Below are 26,927 nucleotides of genomic sequence, written 5' to 3'. Positions count from 1 at the left end.
TTTCCCTCTCTACATCTGAACACAAACATCTGAACTTTCTCCTCCTCACATTTTCAAAACAGGCCCGTTACTTTAGTTTGATGCATTTGAGGTGAAGTATGGATTATTTTTATTTGGCGTCATCGCACGCCGCCTTCCCAACATCACAAGACTGATGTCGACCTATCAGAGCACATCACGCACGGCAGACGCAGCGAGACGACACAAAGACGTGAAAGACGTGAACAGACAGAGAGGGAGGCTGGAATGGGGAGAAAAGGCGTGTTAGTGTCTCGTATCTGCAGAGAGTTTCTTATTTTCTCTCTTTGTTGCTGCTCGGGACGCTTTACCAACCCAACATGTGGCTATTTGACGTCCTGGGAATGAGACTCAACAATCAACTATCTTTGTGGTGCGTTCAGGAACAGCTGGGACAAATCCTACTGACTCTACCTTTAACTTTAATAGTCTGTGAATTATATTAATATGACGTGAGCTTCAGTTAGCTTTGACCACAAATGTCCTTCAGAGGGAGACTTTTTACTCTGATACTCTGAGTACATGTCAGAGCCTGTACTCGATTACTTTTACTGGAGTAAACAAGTTGAATCAGTACTTCTACTTTCACCAGTCTTTTTTGACACAAGTATCTGACCCTTCGACTGGAGGAAACAATTTGTGGACCACCTCTGATCTGACAACATGTCCCTGATGAGAGCTCTGAAACATCTTTAAAGACGAGGCCGACACAGATTATGATGTTGAAATGACAAAGATCATTATAAGAGGCTGTAAACAAACACTTTCCTATAATGTGGTTTGATCCCCTTTCCTGCATCACAACCTCACTGTATCCCAGATATAAGGAGCGCTGCTTTGATGTGCACCTGACCGATGGATCGGCCGGCTGCCGGAGCTGGAGCTGAAACACATGTTAGCGAGGAGAGAGGGCACGAACAGACACGGTCCACTCTGCACGACACGCTCAAGGAGATTCTGGAGAAAAACGGATCAGGAAGGACACAAGCTACTCAATGGTTTCTTTTATATTTATATGATATTTACATTTAATCACATTAAGAATGCTTTATTTTGGCTGAGTAAAGAAAAGTGTCCTCACTGAGCTGGGAGCTGTACAGCAGGATAACAAGGTTGTTGAAGCAGGTATTTTTCCAAAAGAAACAAACCTCTTTCATGAGGAAGAAGGTTATACTGAAGGTTGTTTTAAAATATGTGCATGATTGAATTTGTGCTCATTCACTGAATGTCTTTAAATAGTTCAGTTATTTCTTTTGTAAAGAGGATTTCTTTGGTTTCCTCGACATAAAAGGGAGAAAAAAAACGGCGTCAGCTATCGGCCAAATTGTTACCAGCCCATAATTTTAATATCTTTGCATCAAGGTTACAATACATAATTCATTCAACACTTTTTTTAAATCATTTGACACTGCTCAAAGTGAGTTATGGATGTTGGGACTAATCGGGGACATATCTGAGTTTTTATATTGCGTTTTGACATTTCATCTGACTTTTATTGCACATCCATGCACATGCTAACTAATTTCGACTAGTGGCAAGTCATTCAATAAAACCATGTTCACAAAAACCAAATATCTTTTATTCTGTCTGCACCAACACACTCCTGTTCTCATTAGATGTATAATAAACTGAGTAAACGACTTTTTTCACAGATTTATTTTGCTTGATTTTTTCCAAATGGAAACATATTCTGTTATCTTATTTATGTCGATGGTTTGTGTAACATCTTCCTGACAGTGTGAGTCTGTGCACCTTCATCCATATCGATTGTGTTTCCACAACATGGAGCTGGGCTTTCTATCTGACCCTCCATCTCTCTGCTCTGACCTGCTGCACCTCCGCTGCCTCCATCCACACATTATTAGCAGCCTCTCTCTCTCTCGCTCGCTCATTTCCTCTGTTTTTTTGTGGGCTCTCTCCCTCTCCTCATCGCGCCATCCCATTTCCAAACCAGCCTGTTGCTAGGATACACATGGGGTCCATTCAGTGAAAGCTAACTGCCCCCTCCACATCCTCTCTCCACCACCACCACCACCACCACCACCCCCTCCCTGCTCTTCATCCTCCTTCTCTTCCACCCCTCTTCAACCAATAGACTGGGACACACACGCACACACACACGCACGCACACACACACACACACACACACACACACACAGCAGAATAAAGTGTGTGTTGAGCCGCGAGCAGCAGCAGCAGCAGCCAACCTGCATCACGACCGCTACACACATGCAAACTGACACACATACAGTACAGTACAGATATGTGCAGACACATTTATTCTAGAAACACACACATGCAAAGCAAATATGCACACACACTCTCTGATACAGACATTATGAGTGCACACACTGGGATACACACATGCTGACTAACATAAACACACAAAAGGAGGCAGAGACACACATCACTTCAGCCCTCAGGTACCATAATGCAGTGCAGGAGTAAAAGCTTCAGTTGAAGACCAGGGACGACCGGCAGCAGCAGGAGAACACCGATCAGCCCGGTCACTATTTAATAATTTATACATGTGTCGTATCAGGAACATTTGAGGCAATAACACATGATGAACAGCGTCAAATGACAATGAAAATGAAGAGTTTCGCCCAGACTGACTTTATGAAAACACAGAATGACTCAATGTTGGTAAATGACTGCGCAATTTAGACAAAACATCTCCAACCTCCACGGTTCAGTTCCAACCAAAGGAAGCTCGCTGCAGATTTACACTCACAAGCAACTTGGGGTTTGCAAGCAGCGAACGAAAACATGACTGATTTCACTTCAGTCGTTTCCAATTAAATGCCAACAAGTTCTGACACTAAAAAACAGTTTATAGCCTTTGCGATTAACTAGTTCTGGTTAGGTTTACGTCACCGTAAAGTTAAGGTTTCAATGTGGGCACTTGATGACAGATCACACTCTCAACGTACATCCTTCCTGGGTTTATCCAAGCTGCCACTATACATCTAAGGAACTGTATATCGTAGCCAGAATCGTCTCCACCGAGCTGTGTGAGTGCTACAAAAAAGTCTGGCTGCACCAATCCTCATTCTGGTATAGGGGGGAAAAAGGCTCTGGCTTGTTTTTATCTAATTATGGTAATCACAATCGTCTAATCGCTGATCCCAGGATGCAGTTATGGTGCCCCTGCAAAACACAAATTTGTCTTGGACCTTGTGTTGCACGTGGGAAGCCGAGCCCCGTCACTGAAATGGCTAAATCCCCAGCAAAAGCAAAAAGGTAGCAGCTGCCAGCTTGTTCAGGTCCGGAGGTTCAGTTGTTGTTCACGTAGCAACGGGGATTTTCGAATTTGAACGTTCCCACACAAAACCGTACTCTCGTCGAAATGAATGAGGCAGCTGCAATTTTTTCATGCAACGCTAATGTCAGTCTGAACAGAGGCAGAGCTGAATGAGCAGGGAGTGTTCGGAGGAAGAAAAACTACAGGCTGCTGTAAAAAACAAAAACAAACTGTGAGGTTTTGAGAGCAAGAGTCGATGATAATCCAGCCTTCAGTCTTCACATTCAGCAGCAGGCAGCAGCTAAATGGGCCATGACACAAACCAACACACTTCCCCCTCCACCTCCCCTCTCTTCCCTCCATCCATCCATCCATCCTGCTCACTGTGACCTGCTTCTCTCTCTCTCTCTCTACAGCAGCATCCTCTCACTCTGTCTCACTGAATCTATCCATCCATCATCTCTGCTGCGTCTCCATCTCCCTCCGGAGGATTTGACACCACAGTCCAAACACTCCTGCCCAGATGCTGCACATCTTCCATCTCTACTTGGCCTTTCTCTCGTTTTTCTGCCCACGTGGTCTTTTTCCTTTTCCTTTCATCTCTTCTTCATCCCTCATCCTCATTTCCCACTCCTCCTCCTCAGTTCAGTCTAAAGGTTAGGACAACAGGTGTACTCATATTTAAAAGGAGAAAGCAGGCCAGGGTAAACATCCCGTCTTTGTGACCTTAACTATGACTACATGGACTACAATATTAACCTACTTAGAGTTTAAAAGTAACTTTGCCGCACAACATATACAGATGGGTGATAAATAAAAGGAATAAATCAACATAAAGTCTCGTAATATGAAGTAAGGCCTCCATTAACCTCCAGAAGAGGTTCAATACTTCTTGCCAAGTCTCTGGAAACCCACCTCCTTCACAAGATGCTCTCACTTATATATACAACCTTTATTTAATCAGGTAATCAGAAACCTGAATACAGCGGGGGGAAAAAAACAGCATACAAAAGACACACAGCTTTAGAGACAATCACAGACAGACATCACTAAAGAGAGCTGACGATGACAGTACAATTATTAATTTGGCGTTATGGAGATGCTGGCTGAGAGCATTGTCTTACACACTGGTCCAAAACCTTCCATAGGGGAGAAACTGGGTTCTGGTGCACTGAAGCATTTGTATTTTTGCCAATACTGGAAAACAACCTTGGTGTGGATCACTCTGCCCTAATCAAAAGCATCCTGGACAACATGTGTAGCTCTTTTCCACGATGGGATCGTCAGCTTGAACCTTTGAGAACTGGCAGGACAGACGTGGTCGGATCTGCCTTGTTTTTTTCTGTTATAACTGTCGCGGTCATTTTTATATACGCGTGTCCAAAATGTGCACTCCAGTGTTCTTCGTTCGTGGAAATAATAACCAACATACATCAGAAAACCAATATGAAAGTTATTTCAAACACAATCACAGATCAAGAATCAAAGTCGACACATATGCATGCAGCTGCAGACAGACCATATTGGAGATTTCACTGTCGATTAAATTGGCGATTATTTTCACAATTATTTGATTCTTGTTTAGTCTAAAAAAACATCCAAAAGAAACTGTAAGAAGCACCTTGGACACTCTGCCGAGCTCAAAGTGACCCCAGCTGACAGTCCAAAACCCAAAGACTCTTCAATTAAAGAAAGGCAGCAAATCCTCACATTTAAGAAGCTTTCACTTTGACATTTTTGCTTGAAAATTGACTTCAACTACTGACTGATTTTTTAAAATAGTTGCCGAGTTATTTTCTCTCGATGAAATAAATGAATAATCGCTTAATCGACAAATCGTTGCAGCTGGAATTTCAAGTTTCTATCTGTCTTCAGTGCGTCAGCTATAATTATATGTCCAGGTTAATTTATATTAATGCCTGCACTAAAAAAACATTAACTCATCGAGATAATTGGACTATTCTCAGCTACACTGATCGATTGGAAATATAAAAGTTTAGAAAAATATAAAAGTTTAAAACTACATTTTGGCGACATGATGAGCTGTTCTGATCAGAAACACAACAGTGATGGTGAACATGTTAATGATGATTATTATTATGATTATGATGATGATGATGATGATAATGATGATTGCACTAAGGTTGATGTTGATGATGTTATGATGGCTGCAAACACACACACGCACACACACACACACACACACACAACACACACACATCTGAGGACACTGAGCTAATTATCCAGCAGTGTTGGCAGCAGGGCAGAGAAAGGGGCATTGTGGGAAAAGAGGAAGGGTTCGGAGGGGGGATGAGAGGCTGAACAGCGAGGAGGAGTAGGGAGAGACAAGGGGAAGAGGAGGAGAGGTTGGGGGGGAGCCTGTGGGGAGACGGTGAGAATGGAGGAGGAGGGACGCTGCAGGGAGGGATGCGTGTTTTGGAGGGGGGAGGTAGAAGAACGGAGAGGAAAAGGGGGGAGGACGTGATAATGAGAAGCCCGTTGTCCCACATGAACATCTCCCTCTGCTTCCTCCTCCTCCTCCTCCTCCTCCTCCCTCCAGACACCAACCTGGTGAAAACCAGCAGGAAAATGAACTCTCTCTGCTTTAAAAACATAAAGAAGAGACAACTGTGATGAGGAGGAAGAGATTCAGACTTTGGACGATGTTTTGCCTTGTTAAAGCAGCATTTAGAAAACAAACGTCATTGCTGAGACAATCGAACATTATATTTGTAAAAAACCTACAAATGTCCTCTTTTAAAATACCAACAAAAAATCTATCTTTAAATATAATTTCTGAATAAAAAGGTAAGAGTTGAATTCAGACTACTCGCTTCTTTTATTCTCAGTAGACGTTTACTCAAGTGAATGATTGTGACAGTGTAGGTGGAAAGTCTTTATATCTAAATGTTAATCTTATTGAACTTGGAAGAGAAGGCACACACACACACACACACACACACACACTCTCTCACACACTCTCTCACACACACACACACACACACACACACACACACACACACACACACACACACACACAGACAGTCTATTCATCTGTGTTTGCTTCTCATGCTGGCTGACAACACAATGAACTGTCCTTCACTTCTCAGTTCACGGCGGTGTCATCCTCAACAGCAGGAAACTCATTTCACTGAACAAAAATATGTCTCAACAAGTCACTTTGTAGAAGTTTCCACCTTCACTTTTTGTAAAATAATTGTACCTGTATTATAATGAATAAACCTCCTGGGAGACGGTTTGCTGTCTCTATACCGTTGGTCACAGGCTACTGATTGAAGCTTCTGATGACTGAGAGACTGAAAGTGGAATGAAAGACATTGTTGCATCAGTTAAGCTGTTGTTGCAGCCGTGTTTCCATCGAACTGTTCAGCAAATTCAGAGCAAACTTTTGAAATGTCTATGAAAAATCAGTTTCCTCAGAAGTTTGGCAGATTTTGGCAGCAATAAACAGAACAGAAGAAGAGGAGGAGAGGAAGGAGAAGACGAAGAAGAAGACGAAGAAGAAGAAGAAGAAGAAGAAGAAGAAGAAGAAGAAGAAGTATGGCAGATTTTGGCAGCATTAAACAGAACAGAAGAAGAGGAGGAGAAGACGAAGAACAAGAAGGAGGAGGAGGACACGAAGCAGCAGAAGAAGGACAAGAAGAAGAAAAAGAAGAAGGAGAAGAAGCAGAAGAAGAAGGACAAGAAGAAGAAGAAGGAGAACAAGGAGAAGAAGGAGGAGAAGAAGAAGAAGGAGAAGAAGGAGGAGAAGAAGGAGGAGGAGAAGAAGAAGAAGAAGAAGAAGAAGAAGAAGAAGAAGAAGAAGAAGAAGAAGAAGAAGAAGAAGAAGAAGGAGGAGGAGAAGGAGAAGAAGAAGAAGAAGAAGAAGAAGGAGAAGAAGAAGAAGAAGAAGAAGAAGGAGAAGAAGAAGAAGAAGAAGGAGAAGAAGAAGAAGAAGAAGAAGAAGAAGAAGAAGAAGAAGAAGAAGAAGAAGAATGAGCGTCATGTGACACAAATGTTAGCTCTATTAAAACTGCTGGTTTTTATAATGTGCTGCCATACAGGTGTCCAGACATCGTCTCTCCACACATAGACCTTACCTGGGCAGGTATATATTACCAGCGTTTAGTATATCTGGCGACCCATTTTAGCATTTTTTACTTTTGTTGTTTGATCCACCCGTGTGAACGCTCTTGTAAAGGTAAACCCTACTAATGCCGTCGATTTATAACAGTCAGTACGTGGTGCTGATGTCACTCGACACTACATTATATTGGATCACTTATTTCGGCTACAACATTCACTACAAGCCTCCTCCACACACGCTCACCTGCTGCTGTGAAAAAGGTATTACGGGTGAAAAAAATCCAAAAAAACGAAGAAAGTCAGCGGCTGCGTACAGACCACCCGAACACTTCACTGTGAGTCTGTGGGAAACACTTCCCTTTATGTGCCCCTTTTTTTTCCCACAGCACACATTTGACTTAACATGACAGGAAAAGCACAGGTGTTATCAACGCTGGCTCCGCTCTATTCACGAGTCCCAGTTAGCCGTGACAGTGTGACAATGAGCCAGCATGCACAATATCCACGCACTGAAACCAAAGCGAATAAATGAAATTCAGCCATGATTAATTTTATGACTGACTCACGTGCTTTCCAACTATATTGTTTAAAAAAAAAAAAAAATCCTTTCAGATTAACTTCAAAGGATTCTGACTGATAAAAACACTGGTGAGATTTGATGGCGTTTAAGTGTTTCAGGACATTTTTTGTGGCCAAAGAGAAAAACTGTAGACGTGTCCATGAGAGGCCAACACATGGCGGATTTTATCAGAACATACTGTCAGCAAACACCTCAGTGAGAGCAGTTACAGCTCAGACCGACACGAGTACAGAAACCACAGTAACGCCGCAGACGACCTGCCGTCTGCTACGGGACGGAAAGTACTAAACAAACAACTCGCACCGATCAGAGTCTAACACTCGTCCTTCGCACATAAACAGGAGGTGTTTGCACTCGTTCACTAAAGCAGCATAAAGTAAAATCAAAATGAATTTCAAATCGTTGCCCTCAAACGTGATCAACAACGACCGAGGACACACTGGACTGTCCGCACGTCTACAGTACGAGAGGCTTTCCTGCTCACAGCAGATTGCATCAGCTGTTACTGCAGGTAATCAGGGACGGCCACGCTCCTGCTGCCGCTGCCACATGTTTGTGTTTCTCTGATCGTCTCCCTTTACTGTGTGTGACAAAGATATGTGACGTGGGGAACGACGGGAAAACCACTTGAAATCCGAGCGCCCACACTGAGCAGCATTTGAACTGATCGGACCATAAAACAGAATGAGTGTCGGCCTGACGGGACACACAAACTAAACCGTGTTCATCCTCCTCGTCACTGTATTTTCTATAAGACAGTTTCAACCACACTCTGTCCCAGGAGCTCACTGTGTATTTACATAAACCAAATGCATTTAATGTTTTATTAATCAAGTGGATGCTCTGATTGACTCACGCAAGCAAACAAAGATCTGATACTCCATTATTAAAGGCTGAGAAATCTACTGTGTGTACCTGCTAACGCTAAAAAGTTCATGTGCAAACACTGTTAAAATTAAAATTCGAAGGCAGTGGTGACCTAAAGGTTATCGAAGCGAGAAGGGTCGCCGGTTCAAATCCTCGAACCGGGCGACCACCACCGAGGTAATCGGTTTGTATGTAAGCACTAAAAGTGTAAAAGCTGAAAAAAGGGGGGCACGTCAACTGAGAAGTAAGAAATTAAAGAGGTAGGAGGTTGACAACTGAAATGTCAGTCGAAGTATTTGAACAGTTGAAGAGTGAAAAATAGAGTCAGCTGATGTGTAGAGGTGTGACAGCAGTGTCAGCTGGTCTGTAAGCAGCCACAGCAGTTCAAAAGTCCGTTGAAGAAAAACAATTAATGCAAGTCTTGAGGCTGAAAGCAGCTGAAACGACGACAGGAAAATGAAATTGCAGGCAAATCTAAAGCAACAAGGCTGCCAAACAGCCGACCGCATTTCGGGTCTCACCACTGGATTTTTAAAGACGCCTGCTGACATTTCCAGATGTTTTAGTGGCGAACAAAATCGGCTATTTTTCACAGGGGAAGTTAAACCATGTCCATCCGTGATCGTGGCGACCAAAACAGGTATTTTAAGCCAAACCATGATGTTTTCCCAACACTAATGAAAGAGAAATAGAAAATTCAACATAAAGAAACGTTCAGTTTCACCTTTAACTGTGGTTTTGCAGAAACGTATTTAACTTTTATTCAGGTGATTGGGTTGCAGACGGTCACGCACACAGCCATCAGGAGCAATTTGGGGTTCAACATCTTGCCCAAGGGCACTTCAGGGGTTTGAGCCACCAACCTTCCAATTAGTGGACGACCCACTCTTCCTCCTGAGCCACAGGCGCCTCACAGCAGCTGATCTGACCAGTGAAACTCAGCTTCATATTGGATAAAATGATCTTTAGTCTGACTTTTAGAAAATAGCTGAACCTGAAACTTTTTGTAAGAAAGAACAGCGAGAGACTAAACTTTAAAATGACCAAAATGTCGATACTCTCAGACGCCTTTTTACATAACACATAATTACATGGAGCAGGAACAGAGTGTATCATTTTGGAAGTTGGAACTGTTCATAATCTCTGAGGGCCAACTGTGACTGACTGGTCTCATTAATTATGCCTGGTGGCTGGTGTTAATATGCCAGGCTGCCTTTCAGGTGGGAGAGGGGAGTGATGAGAGGGAGGAGAAGGTCAGGGGAGGAGGAGGAGGAGGAGGAGGAGGCAGCGGGAGGGACGAAGGTGGAAATTGAAGCCTTGCAGTCTAATTAAGACTGGTGTTAATTTCTTTTCACCATCGCTGCGGCCAAACGAGCTGTTCACCATGGCAACAGGAGCACACCGAGGGGGAAGTGAGCCGACGGCTGTCTGAGGATATACGGTGTGTGTACGTGTTGCAAAAAAATACCAGCACTGTTACAAACCGAAGATCCTTTTGTACTTGATCCAGCAGCACACAGCGACAATAGCCCGGCTTAACATCGTATTTATCATCATCTTTGACCCAAATAAAATGTACCGTCGCCTTCGGCAGCCAAGTGTTTCACAGAAAGTCCCTCCGACTGCTCCAACGCTTCACCAATTAGAAGCTATTATGTCTGTTTTCACCCAAAAAAAGCTCAGTTCTCCACTTTGGATCTCCAATTTTTATGTTTTACCACAAAAACCAAATTATTACACAATCTTCAAGTTGTCAAGCTCAATTCTTGCTTCTTAAATGTGAGGATTTGTTGTTTTTCTTTGTCATCTATGACAGTAAACGAAGAGTATTTTTAGGTTTTGGACAAAACAAGCATCATGAAGTCGTCACTTTTGGCTGATGAACATTTTTTGACATTAATCGTGAAAATAACTTCAACGCCTCTTTACACGTGTATGTTTTTATCACGTCGCTTTTAGCAAGTAAATTTTTTTAAAACTAATGGATCAGTTGACGACTAACTATTCAACTTTTAAACCTTCGTTCCATCATCACGTTCCTTATTTTTTTTATCCCAGCCTTCATACAAATGCAAAACTATAAAACAAAAGTTTTAAAGTGAGACTTTTAATTAGCTCAGGGAACACGACGAGTTCATTATTTTAAAAACACAAAAGAGCTCACGCACTTATTTACTGCTAAATCGTTGAAGGCATGGCAACCATCTAAATTCAGCCTCACCAATTAAGAGTTTGAGCACGATTTGTAAAAGTAATCACGCTCTGCTTTTCTTTTCTTTTTTTAATTCAACCAATTAAAAACAGAAACTTTCTATTTTGAAAACTTTTCATACTTTGTTAGCTGAAGTTGGAGACAGAAAAGGTGAGTGTGTGCAGGTGTCACAGGTGTAAAGCCACAGTGCGCTGGATGTTATTGAACTAGGACTGTGTTTGAAAGCGGGGGAAAATGAAAACCACCTCGTCCTCTGTAAGAGTGCAACATACTTGTAGTGCATGTGTGTGTGTCCCAGGCACTTATTTCACACTATTTAATGCACTTTAAACACGCAAGATTAAAATATCTCCACATAAACTGATTCTCTCTGCTGGTGATAAACTCTGCGACTCCTCATGAAAGAGATGACGGCAGGACTGGAGCAGCAGCGAGAAACTGATATGGACAACGTACAAAACAACAAGAAATATTTCAGTTATATATATCAGTTTTGAGATGGTAAAAATTAAACATTAAAAAACAAGACCATCACTTTTATTGTGGTGTAAAAGATCACTGACAAAATGTTCATCGTCCTCAATAAAGATAAAGATGAGCAGGATGTTAAGAGGACTCGCTCAGTGCTGGTGTTTGATATAAGATTTCATTTCTCATATTACCCTTCGTCTGACTTGATTTAGTTCCTCAGTAAACAGTTTCCTAATGAGTTTATGGTCTCAGTTGTTAGTTTGAAGTCTTTTTCAACACAGCATGGTGTTCACTTTGTAAATGATGGTCCTGTTTACAGTGACATAAAACAGTAAAACAGGGCATGCTTAAGGGTGAGGCTACCTTGTTGCTACCAGGCAGCAATCAGGATATCCTCTCTTTCTCTTTCCCCCCTCTTGTTGTCTGCTTGGCTCTATGCTGTCAGCTATCTGATAAAAGCAGAACGGCCTGAACACAATCAAAAAATACATATATATATATATTTAAATACCTCAACCAGTGTCAAACACGTCCACAGCGGTTTGTGATTAAACTGTTCTTCGATGTTGATGAACACACACACACAGATTACACCTGCAGCAGCAGCTGGATTACACTTCACACACAACTACTGCGCAGTAACACAAAGCAGAGATGTTTATAATCTTATATTATTTAGTGGAACGACCCTTTAATGAAGTCTCCTGCTTCATCTTATCCAACCCACACATACACACACACACACACGCACACACATACACTGGACTCACAGTAACGTAATTACACCACCAGTCAACAACATACAGCTGCTCAGCAAGAGGTTTAGCTGAGCACAAACACACACACACACACACACACACACACACACACACACACACACACACACACACACACACATACACACACTGTCATCCCGTCTGTCTTTGAGCAGCGACACACACACTCTCTGACAGTGGGGGTTTGCCTCCATTGTGCTCCAAGACATCTGACACTTGCACTGATCCACCAAACAAAGACAACGACTAGGTAGGTGCATGTGTGTGTGTGTGTGTGTGTGTGTGTGTGTGTGTGTGTGTGTGTGTGTGTGTGCGTGTGTGTGTGTGTGTGTGTGCGTGTGTGTGTGATTCCCCCTCCTGTATCTCGAGCTGCTGTAACCTCCGCAGCATCAGTTCAACAGCAGTCACTTTCTGGGACTAACTGCTGCTGACACAAAGAGGTACGACTGCCGTTAATTATCTCTCCTGCTGGCTCATGCTGAGAGTTCGGGAGCCACGGAGGAAATTAACGGCAAACAATTAAAAGTGAGAAGACAGAACCTCCAAAGATTTGGACGGGACAGTCTGCTTCTGATGGATGTGTGATTAGCGTACAGTAGCTGAGTTAGCTGTCCTCATGTTGTCTGTCTTTTAGCCTGTGTTGTCGTAACTGAATAAGGGCTCCAACTACTGTTTATTTCATTATAAATTAATATGTATTGATAATGAAGACGTCGTAAAGCCGAGTATGGTGTCGTCAAATTGTTTGTTTCGTCAGGCCAACAGGGACCGGCCCGTTATCGGCCTGGCTGATAATGGGCCAGATTTTTGGTGTTGGTGTATATTTTGTCCAACTGCCAATAAAATAAAGTCATTTAAAAATTAAATACTCAATTGTTGCTAATAGTTGATCTATTTCTTATATTAATAATCTGAATCTGAAGAGTAACTAGTAACTAAAGCTACATTATTTGCCTCCAAACAAGCCCGTTTTCTTAGTGGCCAAACTGTGTAATTACATCGTCACGTGTTGCACTGTGGCCCAGAAAGACTTTTGTCTGTAAAATGGTGGATACGTTTTTTTGGGACAATCTATTAAGCTGCCGATGATTTGACCGTTAATCAATTAATTGACTCATTGTTTCAGTTTGAGGCTGAACTACAACTCCAACCTGCAGTTTGAAGCATGTCCACTGCTGCGTTCAGAGCCTGTTTCAGGAGTCGGGTTCCCTTCAGATGACTTCCTCCAACAGTTTAAATACAGTTTAGTTGAACTGGCGACTTTAAATTTCTCTGTGAACGTGAGTGTGATTGTCTGATTGCCTGCCGACCTGCCCAGGTTGTACCCCCCTCTCACCAGCTGGGATTGGCTCTAAAGGACAAGAGGTTGGTATTATGTTTACTGTTGGTTCTCTATTCAACTACAGCATCTTACATGGTTTGCTGACAGTTCATGCACTGTCAGAGGTGTGACGAGGCCTCTCCCTGCAGGGCGAAGGCAGTAATTAAATTGTTTGAGGTATATTTACTCTCTGCAGCCTGAGGGATGGATGTGCAGATTCTTAACATAATTCATTCAAACATTATGAGTTAAAGTGGTTTCATCTGTTAAAATCACTTTATATATCTCAACAACTTGACAGCGAGAGTCTCCCAGACAATACTGATCAGCTGTACTGACACTGTACTCAGACTATCAGCAGACATTGTTAAATAAATGAGTTGGATGTTGAATAATCAGCTCTAGCCAAAGACAACAGTGAGCAGAGAGGAACTTCACGAGGGCAACTTTTGTATTTCCTTCACAGCCACAGTTGAGAAACGAAGACGGGTCACAGGAAGGTTGACAAGAGGTCACACTACCCAGCATGCACTGGTGTTTAAAGTTATTCTGCCAAAGCCTCTGCTGTCAGCGCAGCAGCTCAAAGTTTTCTTGAAGACATCACAGCGTTGATTTTTAGTGTCTCTATTGTTCTGCGGCAGTGTAGCCACCGCTTCACCCAAGATCTGGCCCTCGCATAACCTCTGCACAGACGAACAGTTGCTTACTCACACAGGCTTATGATAGGTTAGGGTCAAAGGGAGGGTAGGACACACACACACACACACACACACACACACACACACACACCAGAGTCCGACCAATTCCTGTCAATTTAGGGGGTTTATAATGACAGAATAAGGGGTTCTTTGAGATAGCAGAGATCACTGAGGCCTGATAGAGGGGGCCACAACAATTAAGCTGTCCCTCCTTTAAACAGACGCACACAGACGATCAGACCCCCAGATGCACAGGACAGTTCGAGTGTGTGTGTGTGTGTGTGTGTGTGTGTGTGTGTGTGTGTGTGTGTGTGTGTGTGTGTGTGTGAGCGAGAGAGACAGAGAGATGAAGAAGGCAAGTCATTTGTCCGTCCCTCCTCCTCCTCCCATGATCCTACATTGGGACAATTTGTGTCTGTTGCTGCTAATAGAAGGCAGGACACACACACACACACAGACACACACACACACACACAATGAGGTCTCATTCATCCATCTGTTTCACCTAAACATACTGATTCCCATCCCACCACAGTGCTGATAAGAGCGCAGACAACACTGGTTATTGGCGTCATTTCCAAGTCAGCGCAGCTCTGTGGATCTGATCCAGCTGATTCTCTCCTGAGTGAGGCAGCAGCTCCTCCTGAGGACATCACAGTTTACATTTCAGACGTTTGGCTTTTGTTCCCATGCCGCACAACTAATCAGAAAGGCAGCGCGGGGGATACATTAAGCATTCATTTGTGGGTTCCTACAACTACAAGCAAGTAACGTTAGCAAGGGGCTGCCCAGTGTAAACTATCTGAAAAGTATTCATCAGCTCTTCACTGTGTGGTCGCTGAGACATTTAGCAACTGTAGTCGGGTCAGAAACACAATACAATAAAGACACCTCCACACAAAGGAGGTAAGTGTGGCTAATTAACAGAGACACAGCGGGATGTTCAGACAGGATGTGTTATATTGAAAAAGCAAAAACACAGGAATGAAAAACTGCTGAGTGACGCTGAGGCGCCAACTCTGAATCATACGTTCCAACAAAGACAACTGACCTTTCGCCTGTTTTTATTCAGCAGGCACCCAAAAGAGAAGTTGTGCTGGATGAACCCGATCCTACATTGTCTCTCATCGTACTGTATTATAATACAGCTGCTCATTAGTTTCCACATCTTCTACATGGACCTGAAACGAGGCGAGGTTGCTGACCTTTACTCGTGTATCTTTAGACACAGTTATGGCCGCGCAATATATCAATTAATTGGATTAACTCAAAGTTTTCTCTTTGCATGATGTGTAAAATGACAACAATGTGAATACTGAGTCTCTACAACATGAAAAAAAATGTATTTTCAGGCAAATAATAGCTGGCAACATACAGTAGTGTTGTATAGTCACACTATAACCAGATTCGTCTTCGTTTGCAGGACCGTCGTAACTTCAGGTGTCACCTGACTGTTAGCTTCTCTGGTTATCTGTTGGAGGAGGCAGTTACTTAATGTTTGTTCAAAGGTGTTATATCAGTAAGTTGACAGTAAAAACCCTTTAAAGGTGTGTTTTATCTCACAAACTGTTTTCTCTCTATCATGTAGCATATTTATAATGTTATCTGCACTGCAGTCACAGTGTAAATGACACATGTCTCCACATCTCTATTTCTGTTACAATTTCTATTTTATATATATTTAGTTGTGATATATTGAATTTCAATACAAATATTTGTTTACAGTTATTTGTATATTTTAGCACTTTTTTATATTCTAGTACTTTACCATGTATATGTATGTTTATGTGTACTTGTGGGGAAAGATCTGTATTTGTATATAATGTGCAGTTTCGCAGGTTGCCTTTTTATATTGTTTAAAGTGTATTTTCTTTCTGAAACTGTTTTAAATGTCTTTTATATTTATTCAAAGCTGAGTCTGAGTAAAGCACAAAGACTTCCAGTGTACCTGTACTGTGCTGTGTTGTAACTGTACTGTGTTGTACCTGTACTGTGTTGTGTTGTACCTGTACTGTGTTGTGTTGTACCTGAACTATGTTGTACCTGTACTGTGTTGTGTTGTACCTGTACTGTGTTGTGTTGTAACTGTACTGTGTTGTACCTGTACTGTGTTGTGTTGTACCTGTACTGTGTTGTACCTGTACTGTGCTGTACCTGTACTGTGTTGTACCTGTACTGTGTTGTGTTGTACCTGTACTGTGTTGTACCTGTACTGTGCTGTACCTGTACTGTGTTGTACCTGTGCAAATGGCAATAAGCTCTTTTCTTTTACATAGATTTTGTTCTTACTAACTCTTATTTTCTTACATACAGTACTGTGATATTTATATTTTTGAAGGAGCAACTGTAACGTGCCCATTTTCCCCCTCAGGGATAAATAAAGTATTTTTGATTCTGGCTCTGACAGTGACGTCCCTCTTCATCTGATTGGCTCAGTCGTATTTCCAAATAGGAAAACAACTGTCCGTGAGTAGAGAACAGAGGGCAGTGGGTCAGAGGCTGAGCAGCGTTTGTCACCGAAAGAAAACACCACTGATCAAGCGATGATGGAGCAGCTGATAAACTCGCTCTACATTAGGCTTCTGCTTCGAGCTGACCAACCCTCTTCTGTCTGCAGCTCTGGCTGAAGCCAGTGAGGAGAGGGGGAAGCAGTCATCACATGTACTTGACACGACTGTCTAGATAGCAACTATTATTAGTCCCAACAAACCACTCAGCACTTCCTTCTTCAGCTGGAACTTCAGACTGTGTTTACACCAGAGAAACTAACTGTTCACTGGATCCTACAGAGACTGTTTCTGTATGAAGGTGCACCAACTAATAAAATAAATCAATGCATCACTGTCACATTAATCTTCAGACCTCACTATAATCACCGTAACAGCTGGGACCTTCACCGCACAGCGATCGCAGCTAACATCGTGAGTCACTGTATCTTCTCATTCATACATTATATCGCATCACACTTCAAATCGAGTTCGTCTTGAGTGAAGTCGTCAGACAGAAGAGGAGGCTGCAGGCCGACGACAGGCGGAGAGACGAGTAGTAACGTCGAAGCAGAAGGGTTAATGAGACGTGTGATTTATGAACGTGACCTTATTCTTAAACGTCAACTTAACTCAGGTTGTAAACTGGACTCATTAACGTACAACAGAGTCCGTTCCTGAGTAAAGACTCTTCTCTTCCACTATGTTACTTTTCCATTATCATGCGGCTCCACCGCCACACAAGCATAAATTAACACCTGTATTCATCTTTTTCTCATTATTTTTAAACCTTCTGACATCTGGACTGTGTTTGACCGGAGGGAACATTCAGAGTAAAATGAAACAGTTCAGTATTGATAAGGAATGTAAAAACAAAGCCATGATAGGTGGTGATAAAACAGACATATTCTGATGGTTGTGTGCATTAGAGGACTTCACATTAATAAGGACTGTACATGTACCTCGTGGCTATATTCTCTTCTTCTTAAACCAAAGACTCCCAACAGCAATATGGGCGGTCGCTCTACTAATTAAGCTAATTAAAAAGTGCCCGCTTGAATTAACTGAAGGATTTTTCTTTTTTTTCCCACCACCAGTAGGTTGAACAAACTTGTATTACATATCCTCATTTTTTAATAACTTCAGCTTTCTGTTGTGCAGAAAAAGAACAAGAAGGACCGGGCTGCAGAGGATGATGAAATGTAGCACAAGTCCCAGGCTGGACGCCTCATTTCATGGTGAGTTATCAAAGGAAAAAGGAAAATTTTAAAAGGTTCGTTTGATGCAAGTTTAACAGATGGGTGAGAGTTAACTTTGCATGAAGTACTGTTTCTATGGTTACTATAGGCCTCATGTTCAGAACGCTAATTAAACTGTTTACCACAAACGTCTGACATGTCTCATTATAAGACTTTAACAGCCAACGACAGTTTTCTCACATCATTCACCCAACTTGGTCGCAGATAATAACTCCAAAACCCGCAAAAGATGAGAGAGTGATCATTTTAACCCACACACATCCATATGTCCTGACCTCAACAAGAGCTTAACCAGAGCATGTTCACATTATAAAGCATAATTTGTTTGTACAACGTGCACAATAAAGCAACAACGTGGCTTTTGCCAAATCTACGGTTACCATGAGCACTGACCACCCGACTTGGATGCTTACAGACAAACATGTTCAACCTGCAGCCGGCTACTTCTCTGCACCTGCCTGGAATAACCTTCACCAGGAGGGAACAACACTTGAGACCAGTCGTACGTCTGCTGTACGGGTGCCGCACACAGTAGGATTTACTAGAACCCTCCATGACGTCCCACCTTCAAACATGGACTCTTCAGGACAACAGCTCTTCACGTTGAAAATCTCTCAACTCTTCAGAAAGGTGCTGGTGACGTCACCGTCGCTCTCTCTTTTTCATGGCCTTTCATTTTCTGACATTCTGTGGACCAAACAACTAATCAATTAATTGAGAAAAAGATCAACAGATTGATCGACGATGAAAATAATTGTTAGTTGCAGCCCCTTATTTGAACACACCACCAACCTGGAGGTGTCACCACCATAAATTTGTACTTTCTTTGGCCGCAGATACAGAAGACGAGTTAATCACTGTGACGTCCGCTCTCTGAACATGAACTCTGACGACTTCCACGTCCATGATCCATGAGAATATCATTATTTAGGGTCAAGGCTTGTTGTGTGAAGACATTAATTCAGTATTGAATCGAGGCATATTAAATGATGAAGTTTGTCCTGCAAACATTTACAGACGACAAAAAGACACGGATAATAAATATCAATATCAAAAGGCCAAGAAAAGCTCGTATAACAAGAAGGAATGAATCTAAACAAAGGGAAAGGATGAGCGTCAGTTCCCATTCTGATTGCTAGCAACCTGTAATGTGTCTCACCTGTGTGTTTTACTGTCTCTGTACTCCTAATTCATTCATAAGTGCTGGCTGCAAAGTCAACCTAACAGTCCTCAGGAGAGAGATACGTCTTTTTCAATTATTTCCTCCCAACATCGTTCTGCACCTGAGAGAGATCAGCTGAGCACTTATCACTTTTCACCTCTATCGTCTCACACACACTATCTGTGTATCGGTGTCAGTGTATAAACACTGGTTGCCGTCTGATCAGCTGTTGTTGCAGTCAGGTCATACCCCTCTCAGCGTGACGCAGACAGACAGAAAGCAGGAAGCTGATTTGAGCCATAAACACGGCATTTAGATGCCGTTTAGTTCGACACATCCAGACGTGTGTTTCGCACACCGCTCAACAGGTAGCAGACGAGACAAAGACGAGCGCAGAGCTTCGATCTGCACGGCGACACCGAGATTTTAAACAAATAAGTAACACAGCGGTTTCTCTTTACTGCTGTCAACTGCCACCATCAGACGTTCACTTCCTGAATTCCTGAAGAGATTTGGGCTAAACTGTTTTATTTATAAGTCCTGTTTTCGGTAAAAGTTGAAGAGCATGACAACACCAAGGCCAACCCATGTTTTAGTGAGCAGCTACACTGGTTAAATACATTGTGAAGAAGCGTTGGATCATCACAGGTGTTTTCTTCACTGTTTAACAACCATCACTGCCATTTTATTTTTAGGCTACGAGTCCTTTAGTTGTCGTTTTTCTGGAGGTTTTTACAGCAACCATAACATCGTACTGAGATCGGGGCAAAGACAAATTAAAACAAATCTATCTGCACTGCCTGACTCCACTAGAGGGAAGTGAGAAAATATGTTTTTTCTGGATTTGGTTAAAGCAACCTGTTAATGCTAACCTCAATCATCAGCACACAGGAAGTGAGTGCAGGCTAAAACACCCACACTCGGTCCAGTCAGAGGCAGAAAACACAGACACACACTTAGTAAGTTCAAGAGAGCACAGGAGGAATCTCTCTCTCTCTTTGTCTCCAGTCTAAACAGCCTGATCCTCAGATACTAAACAGACTCAACAGAGCTGCTGCTGCTGCTGCTGCTGCTGCTGCTGCCACAGCTGGGGGACACTGAGAGACACTGAGGGACAGAGAGAGACACTGAGAGACACTGAGAGAGAGAGGGAGAGGGAGAGAGACAGAGAGAGAGACACTGAGAGACACTGAGAGACACTGAGGGACACTGAGAGAGAGAGGGAGAGAGACAGAGGGACACTGAGAGACAGAGAGAGTGAGAGACACTGAGAAACAGAGAGAGAGAGAGAGAGACAGACAGAGAGACACTGAGAGACACTGAGGGACAGAGAGAGGGAGAGAGGGAGAGAGAGATCGACAGAGGGACACTGAGAGACACTGAGAGAGAGAGGGAGAGAGACAGAGGGACACTGAGAGACGGAGAGAGACAGACACTGAGAGAAAGACATACAGATAGAGAGTGAGAGACACTGAGAAACAGAGAGAGAGAGAGTGAGAGACACTGAGACATAGAGAGAGACAGAGAGACAGAGGGACACTGAAAGAGAGAGGGAGAGGAGAGTGGAGATAGAGAGAGGAGGAGAGGAGGAGAGGGATTTACAGGAGACGGACTCAGCGAGGAGGATTCCCATTCCTGTCTCCTCGTCTTCCTCTGCATATGAAATGATTTGGGACGGGGTGCAATTAGCCCAGCGGTAACCATGCCGACGAGCACCTCAAACCCCTCTCAGCTTCACATCAACCTGTCTGCTCAGCCACTGGAACAACCCGGCTCCAGCCTCAGTCTGCAGATACAAAGACATCGCTCAGACGAAGCTCTCCAATCTGCTTGAGACGGCTCGGAGTTGACTGACGGATAGACCGGATTGTATTATTTCTAAATATAGCGTTTTACAAACACAGAAAGACGCCCTTTTCCTTTCCCTTCATTCATACGTTTGAGTCATTCCTCTCCGCTGAGCTCTGCTGTCGGTCAAAAGATGAAGAGTAAAAACATGAGGGCTTTGTTTCCCTCCCTGCAACATCTTCTCAACAGTGGCGACACACATTTCAATGTGTTGATTCTGTTCAGAAACTCAGAATAAAGTCTCAGCAACACAGAACATTTATATATGTGGATCGACTGAGTCCAACACAGTGAGCAACAGGTACGATGATCAGAGCTGTCGGGCCGGCAAGATCCCTGAAGTCTGTGAGAACTCCACTTTGCCTGAACCTTGATATCAATTAACACACCAACCACTAATCAGTATTGATCATTGATGCTTAATTATGTGAAGGAGAAGGAATTGATTATTTAAAAAAATGGTGGGTGATGACTGACAGACGTGGACAACAAGGACTGTAAACTCTTTTCTTCTACTACAGCAAGGAACGGTTATTTTCACCATTAATTAACCTGATTATTACAATCATTTTTCATTTCAATTAATTATTCCATCTATACAATATCAGAATATGGTAAAAAAAAAAAAAAAAATGTCTATACAACTTCATGGAGCCCAAAGTGATGTGTCCAAACGATCATGCATCCTCCTCAGTTCATGTTCTGTGCCTCTGGACCAACAACCAGTCACAACAACAACAACAACAACAACCAGTCACAACAACGACACTAAAACTATGAAAGATACGTTGAAACTGCTCTGAAAGCTTATCTCAGCTTCAGATCGGTGGTAGTTGCAGGTTTCTATGTCTACATGTTAACAATATGGCAGCTGAAAAAGACTTCCCTCTACGAAAATACATCTAAATCCACTCCTAGTGTTGTCGAAGGTCTCAAAATATCAATACATATCAATACTAAATGTTTGAAATGGTTTCAAAACTTTTGCAGTATCGATACTCCCACATAGTCCCACCTCTGAGGACAACAGTAAAAAAAAAGACACTACGTTACTGATAGTTACTACTGGAAAATCATCACTTAATCATTTAAAAGATAAAGAATAAATTCAGGTTGTGATACCAGGCAGCACTGGCTGACTTATAACTGTCATTTCCATCTGTACTGTCATAACAGAAGCATCATCTTTAGTCGCTCCTCCAGAAATAATTCACTTAGATGCTGTTGTTATTAACACACAGTTCAGAAGCCTCGTTATATTTATCAATTAATAAAAATCTGAAATGTTATGCCCCCAATGTGATGTTAATTTTGCCCCGTGGTAACGAATATTGATATTTTTCAAGGTATTGTATTGAAGTCAGAAATTTCGTTAGTGAAAATATAAAAACACGCCCTAGAAAGAGAAAAATCCTGGATCCATCCCTCAAAACAACAAACCAACAAACCAACAAACAGACACAGGTGAAATCATACAATCCTTGGCAGAGGTAAAGATACCATAAAGTGCTTTACATTCAAATAAACAACTGTTTGATTATGAGATTAAAATTGCAGCTAGTTTTTAATGGTGTCATCTACGGCTGAATGATTCATCGATTTTAAATCCAAATTTGAAACAACGTGATAAGCAACACGCCGAGGCTGCGTTTAATTTTGCTGCAGGATGCGCGTCCGACCCACGTTTAAACACCCCCACCAATCAGACGTGGCCCGAGTCGACTGCGTATACGCCTGCCAACAACAACACCTGAAACCCAAGTACAACTTTGGATTTGTGGTGGAGAAATGGCGTCCACTGATCCAGCAGCAACCTTGAACGATTTGGGAACAAAGAAAGGCGGCAATTCAGTGATAAGGAAGTATTTCTGCTTCGAAGAGACAGACGTCCAATAAAAAATGTACAATGCAAGACCTGAGGCAACACCGCAAACTGGTACCAGCACTTAGGAAAAACAGTGTACGGCAAAATGCCAGCTGAAACCAGTGATACACGGTGAATATTGAGCTTAATTAGATTCCCCCCACATCATTCAGCCCTAGCTGCGTCTTTTCTGGACACATTGTTTACAAATAGGCTCGATCACTAACACTGGTGATCAACTTTATCAACTTTAAGACAAATCTGACAGCAAGGAAACTTCCTCACATGTGGAAACAACAATATAAACCATATCATTACTTCATGGTGGAAGTTTGACAGACTAATCATCACACCTGACACCTGTTGGTTGAAATGAGCTCCTTCAGGACATGGAGGTTGATTTACGTCTTCAGCACGTGAATGCAAACACAACTGCGTTGACCTGAACGCTTCCCGTCTCCTCCTCTTTTTACACTTTCTTAGTCCACGAGAGCCTTTCTTCAGATTTTCTCACCCGCAGAGCACAACAAAAACTCAACATCACACATTATTCTCAAATTAGATCCAGTCAACAGCTGCACCGCAACTGAGAAACAAAGCTAATCATCAAAATATCATACGAGCAGAAGATTTAAGTATAGAGAGCGCTGGATTTATTTTTAGTACACCGTATACACACATATGTGACTACACTCTCTGCGGTCATGTGCCCTCTATTCCTGCCTGTGAGCGTGTTTTGAGTGTTGACATACATCTAGAGTTTAACACACAGTCACAGTAAACAGACGAGGAAGCACCTGAAGCAACTTTCACTTCAGTTAAATACGAGAGGATCTGCTGTAATCGGCCTCTCACAACCCGACTCAGATAATCTAATGTTCACTCACACGTCAGGTCGTAAAGATGAGATCACAGGGGCCAACACGTCTGAACTTTATGCTGTGGCTCGTGTTTTAACATTCAACGTCGGTCTTACAAAGAAGATGTTCGGCAGAGGTTAGAGGAAAACAAAAGTAAATACATTCTCAGTGAACATTTTGCTGTTTTCTGTATTTATTTACGCTGAATATGTGAAATCGGGGTCATTTGGACACGTTTTAACTCCAAATGAAGACAACAGTACAAAGAAAAGACAGATAAACTGAATTTCTGCCTCGTGTTTTCACATTCAGTGTTGAATTCTGCTGGAAAACATCATGAATTAATCATTTTAAAAGATAGTAAACAAATTCAGGTTGTGATACCCGGCAGCATCGAGCCCGGCTGCCTCCTAACTGTCATTTCCATCCGTATTGTCATAACAGAAGCATCATTTCTAGTCAATAGATATTTATAGAGCGAGCGGTGGCAGCCTGCTAAATGTCAACACTTGTTTCCTTCTCTGGGTTTCATCTCATCACAAACACAATAACGTGGGTGAAGTGTGTCACACACCTGTCACTGTGTCTTTCAATACATTATCAATTAAACTGATCACACTGTTTTTATGTTATCAGTCAGTCAGTCAGTCAGTCAGTCAGTGGTGACGTGAACAGTTCAAACACCCTCAGCTCTGTGCTGGAACAGGTGTCTGCTGTGGTCATGGCGCTGAGCCAGGGAAAGTTATGTTGTACAGCTTCGGGCCACACACACATACACACACACACACACATACACACACACCTTATTTCTTTACGCAAATAAGGGTAACCTTACAGGGATGGACCCGCACGCATCCTGCACACAGGACACAGAGATAAAGAGGAAGATGGACTAACCGTCGCCTTGATGGGGACATACAGCACCGGCCTGTCCGACGAGCCGTTCTTGGCGTCCTGCAGCGTCCCGACCTGGAAACCTTTGGACTTGACCCAGAATTTGAATTTGGCGTTGATGTGGTTGTTGCCCTTCTCGTGCAGGAACACCCCGTGGCTGTTCTCCTCGTCCCCCTGCAGGAGGGTCTGGAGGATCTTGTTGTATTTGCGCCGGGTCACGGTCTTGGTCTTGCCGGAGTCCCCGTACGTCCGCAGGCACCAGTCCTGAAATTCGCCGAACATCTCCGCCCCTCCGCCCGCCGCGTCGGACGCAGGCACCCCGCTGCTGTAGCTGCTGGGACTCCGGCTCCTCGGCTGGGTCTGGTGGTTGGTGGTGGTGGTGGAGGAGGAGGTGGAGGTAGTCACCGTGTCCGACACACTGCTGGCTTTTCTGGTTGTCATGATAAAAACGCACTTTTGTTTAAACTCCGGATAAAACGGTGTCTTCCTGCCTCTTCACCAGGGGGCGAGCTGTCCAAATCTGGTGAGAAAAACAAACCAAACCTTCAAATGTCCCCCCTGAAGCTCTGGTGGGATCAGTCGAACCCGCTAAAATTCTCCATTCCTGCAGAAAGAAACGACCCACACAACAAAGTCCCGTCGGTTCACTGAATCAACGTGTCAAAACGAGCCGCTCGGGTCCTGACGTCCTTCCTCCTCGCTGCTATTACGCACCAATGGAGAGCTGCGAAGAAGAAAAAGAATAAGCGCTCACCGAGATGCCAAAACGGTCCAGTTTAACTCCAGAGCAGCCTCCTGTGTGGGTGTAAATGTCACCACGAACAATGAGGCTGAGGGTGCAGGGACCGGGAGGGAGGCAGACCGGCCGGGGCGGGCGGTGCAGACTGGAGCCCTCCTCAGACACACCTGTTAGAAGCGTGGGTCGCTCGGCCTGTCCCGTGGGGGATGTCGGTCACCGCCTCCCCTCCTCTATCACCTCCTCTTCCTCCTCTTGAGACGGAGCTGGCACGGCTTTCTCTCTCTCCAACCTCTTTATCTTCACAAACAAGCTGTTTTCGGGCTTTAAAACACGGGTTCCTCCCGGTGCTGCTGTCGGGTCTCCATCACCGCTGAGCCGAGGGAGCGCATGGTTTACAGAAACACAACGACACGTCCTGAAATTAGCGGATTGATTCTTGGTAAATATTCAGATCATCCCCTTCCTCCTCGTCTTCTTCCTCTCTCGTCTTCCTCCTCCGGGGCTCAGGCTGATGGGAGACAACCGGACACCTGTTTGAATCCTGCGTGTCTTTTCTTCCTCTGGCACCTCAAAGCGCAGCGCGACGCCTCATTTCCTCCCTGCTCGTGTGAACGGTGGGCACAGCGCTCATGATCGGAGCCTACTACAATATCGCGATACAGCAGCTGTGATCCCTAAATACACACAAAACAACACTGCTGCCTGCGACAACAGCAGCCTGTTAACCTCGGGCTCAGTCGACGGGACACGCACGCTGCAGCTCGAGCTCAGAAAGCAGGAAGTGTCCAAAAATTGACCAAAACGCGCCGCGCGCTGCTGCAGACGGTCCCGTGGATGTTGAAAGGGGTGTAACAAAGACTGAAGTGAGGGTGAGCCACAGCATGTCCAAAGATCTGCTTCTTATAGCTAAAAAAAAAAACAAGTTTCCTATATAAAATGATTGGTCTGCAGAATATTTAGCTGTTCACACCAACTGATCAGGATGATTGATCCACTTCATCCAGATATGTAGTTGATTAAAATGTGCTCACGTGTCCTGAAGCTGTTGCAACACAGAAGCTGATTAATAAGAAACAAGTTAAGTTAAGTGTGACAATAGTCTGACTGGTGCCAAACAACAGAAACAGTCAGTCTCTGCAATCATTTCACAATCAGCCCGCTCTCATTTTGGAAAACTGATTGGAAATCACCAAATCAGCCTCAACATTAAAGGACCTATGTGAAAGAAAAGTTGATTATTGAGTCTCATTCCCAACTCCTCAAATAATGACGCTCTGGGATTGTAGGACGGGTCGACCGCCATCCTAAAGCATCAGATTTTCATCAGAGAGTTTGGGACTAAGACTCAAAAATCAACTTTTCCTACATATATGTCCTTTAAAAGGACCAAGAGGTGAAGTGAATAACATGGATAATCTTGTTACAATAACATGTTCTGCAGGGAAACCTTGGGTCCTGGGATCAGAGGTGGGAAGTAACTAAGAACAAGTACTTCGTTATCGTACTTTTTCAGGTATCTGTACTTTACTTCTCTACATCTGA

The 26,927-nt window shown here is 43.2% G+C and overlaps 1 protein-coding gene across 2 annotated transcripts in view; it reads right to left on the bottom strand.

Annotated features, from left to right (window-relative positions):
- The window catches only part of LOC311265061 (nucleolar protein 4-like), a 157,758-nt gene extending 131,552 nt beyond the window's left edge, over positions 1–26,206 (bottom strand). For both annotated transcript variants that reach the window (XM_084366376.1, XM_084366377.1), the window contains exon 1: positions 24,650–26,206. In XM_084366376.1, the coding sequence (XP_084222502.1) occupies positions 24,650–25,087 (438 nt within the window). In that variant the 5' untranslated portion in view covers positions 25,088–26,206. The remainder of the gene's footprint in view (positions 1–24,649) is intronic.
- Positions 26,207–26,927: the final 721 nt, after the last annotated feature.

This window comes from Pagrus pagrus (genome assembly GCF_965226575.1).
Source record: "Pagrus pagrus genome assembly, chromosome: 11".
Classification (NCBI taxonomy): Eukaryota; Metazoa; Chordata; class Actinopteri; order Spariformes; family Sparidae; genus Pagrus; species Pagrus pagrus.
The sequence above is the reverse complement of the archived record's forward strand: the minus strand, read 5'-3'. Positions and strand labels throughout refer to the sequence as shown.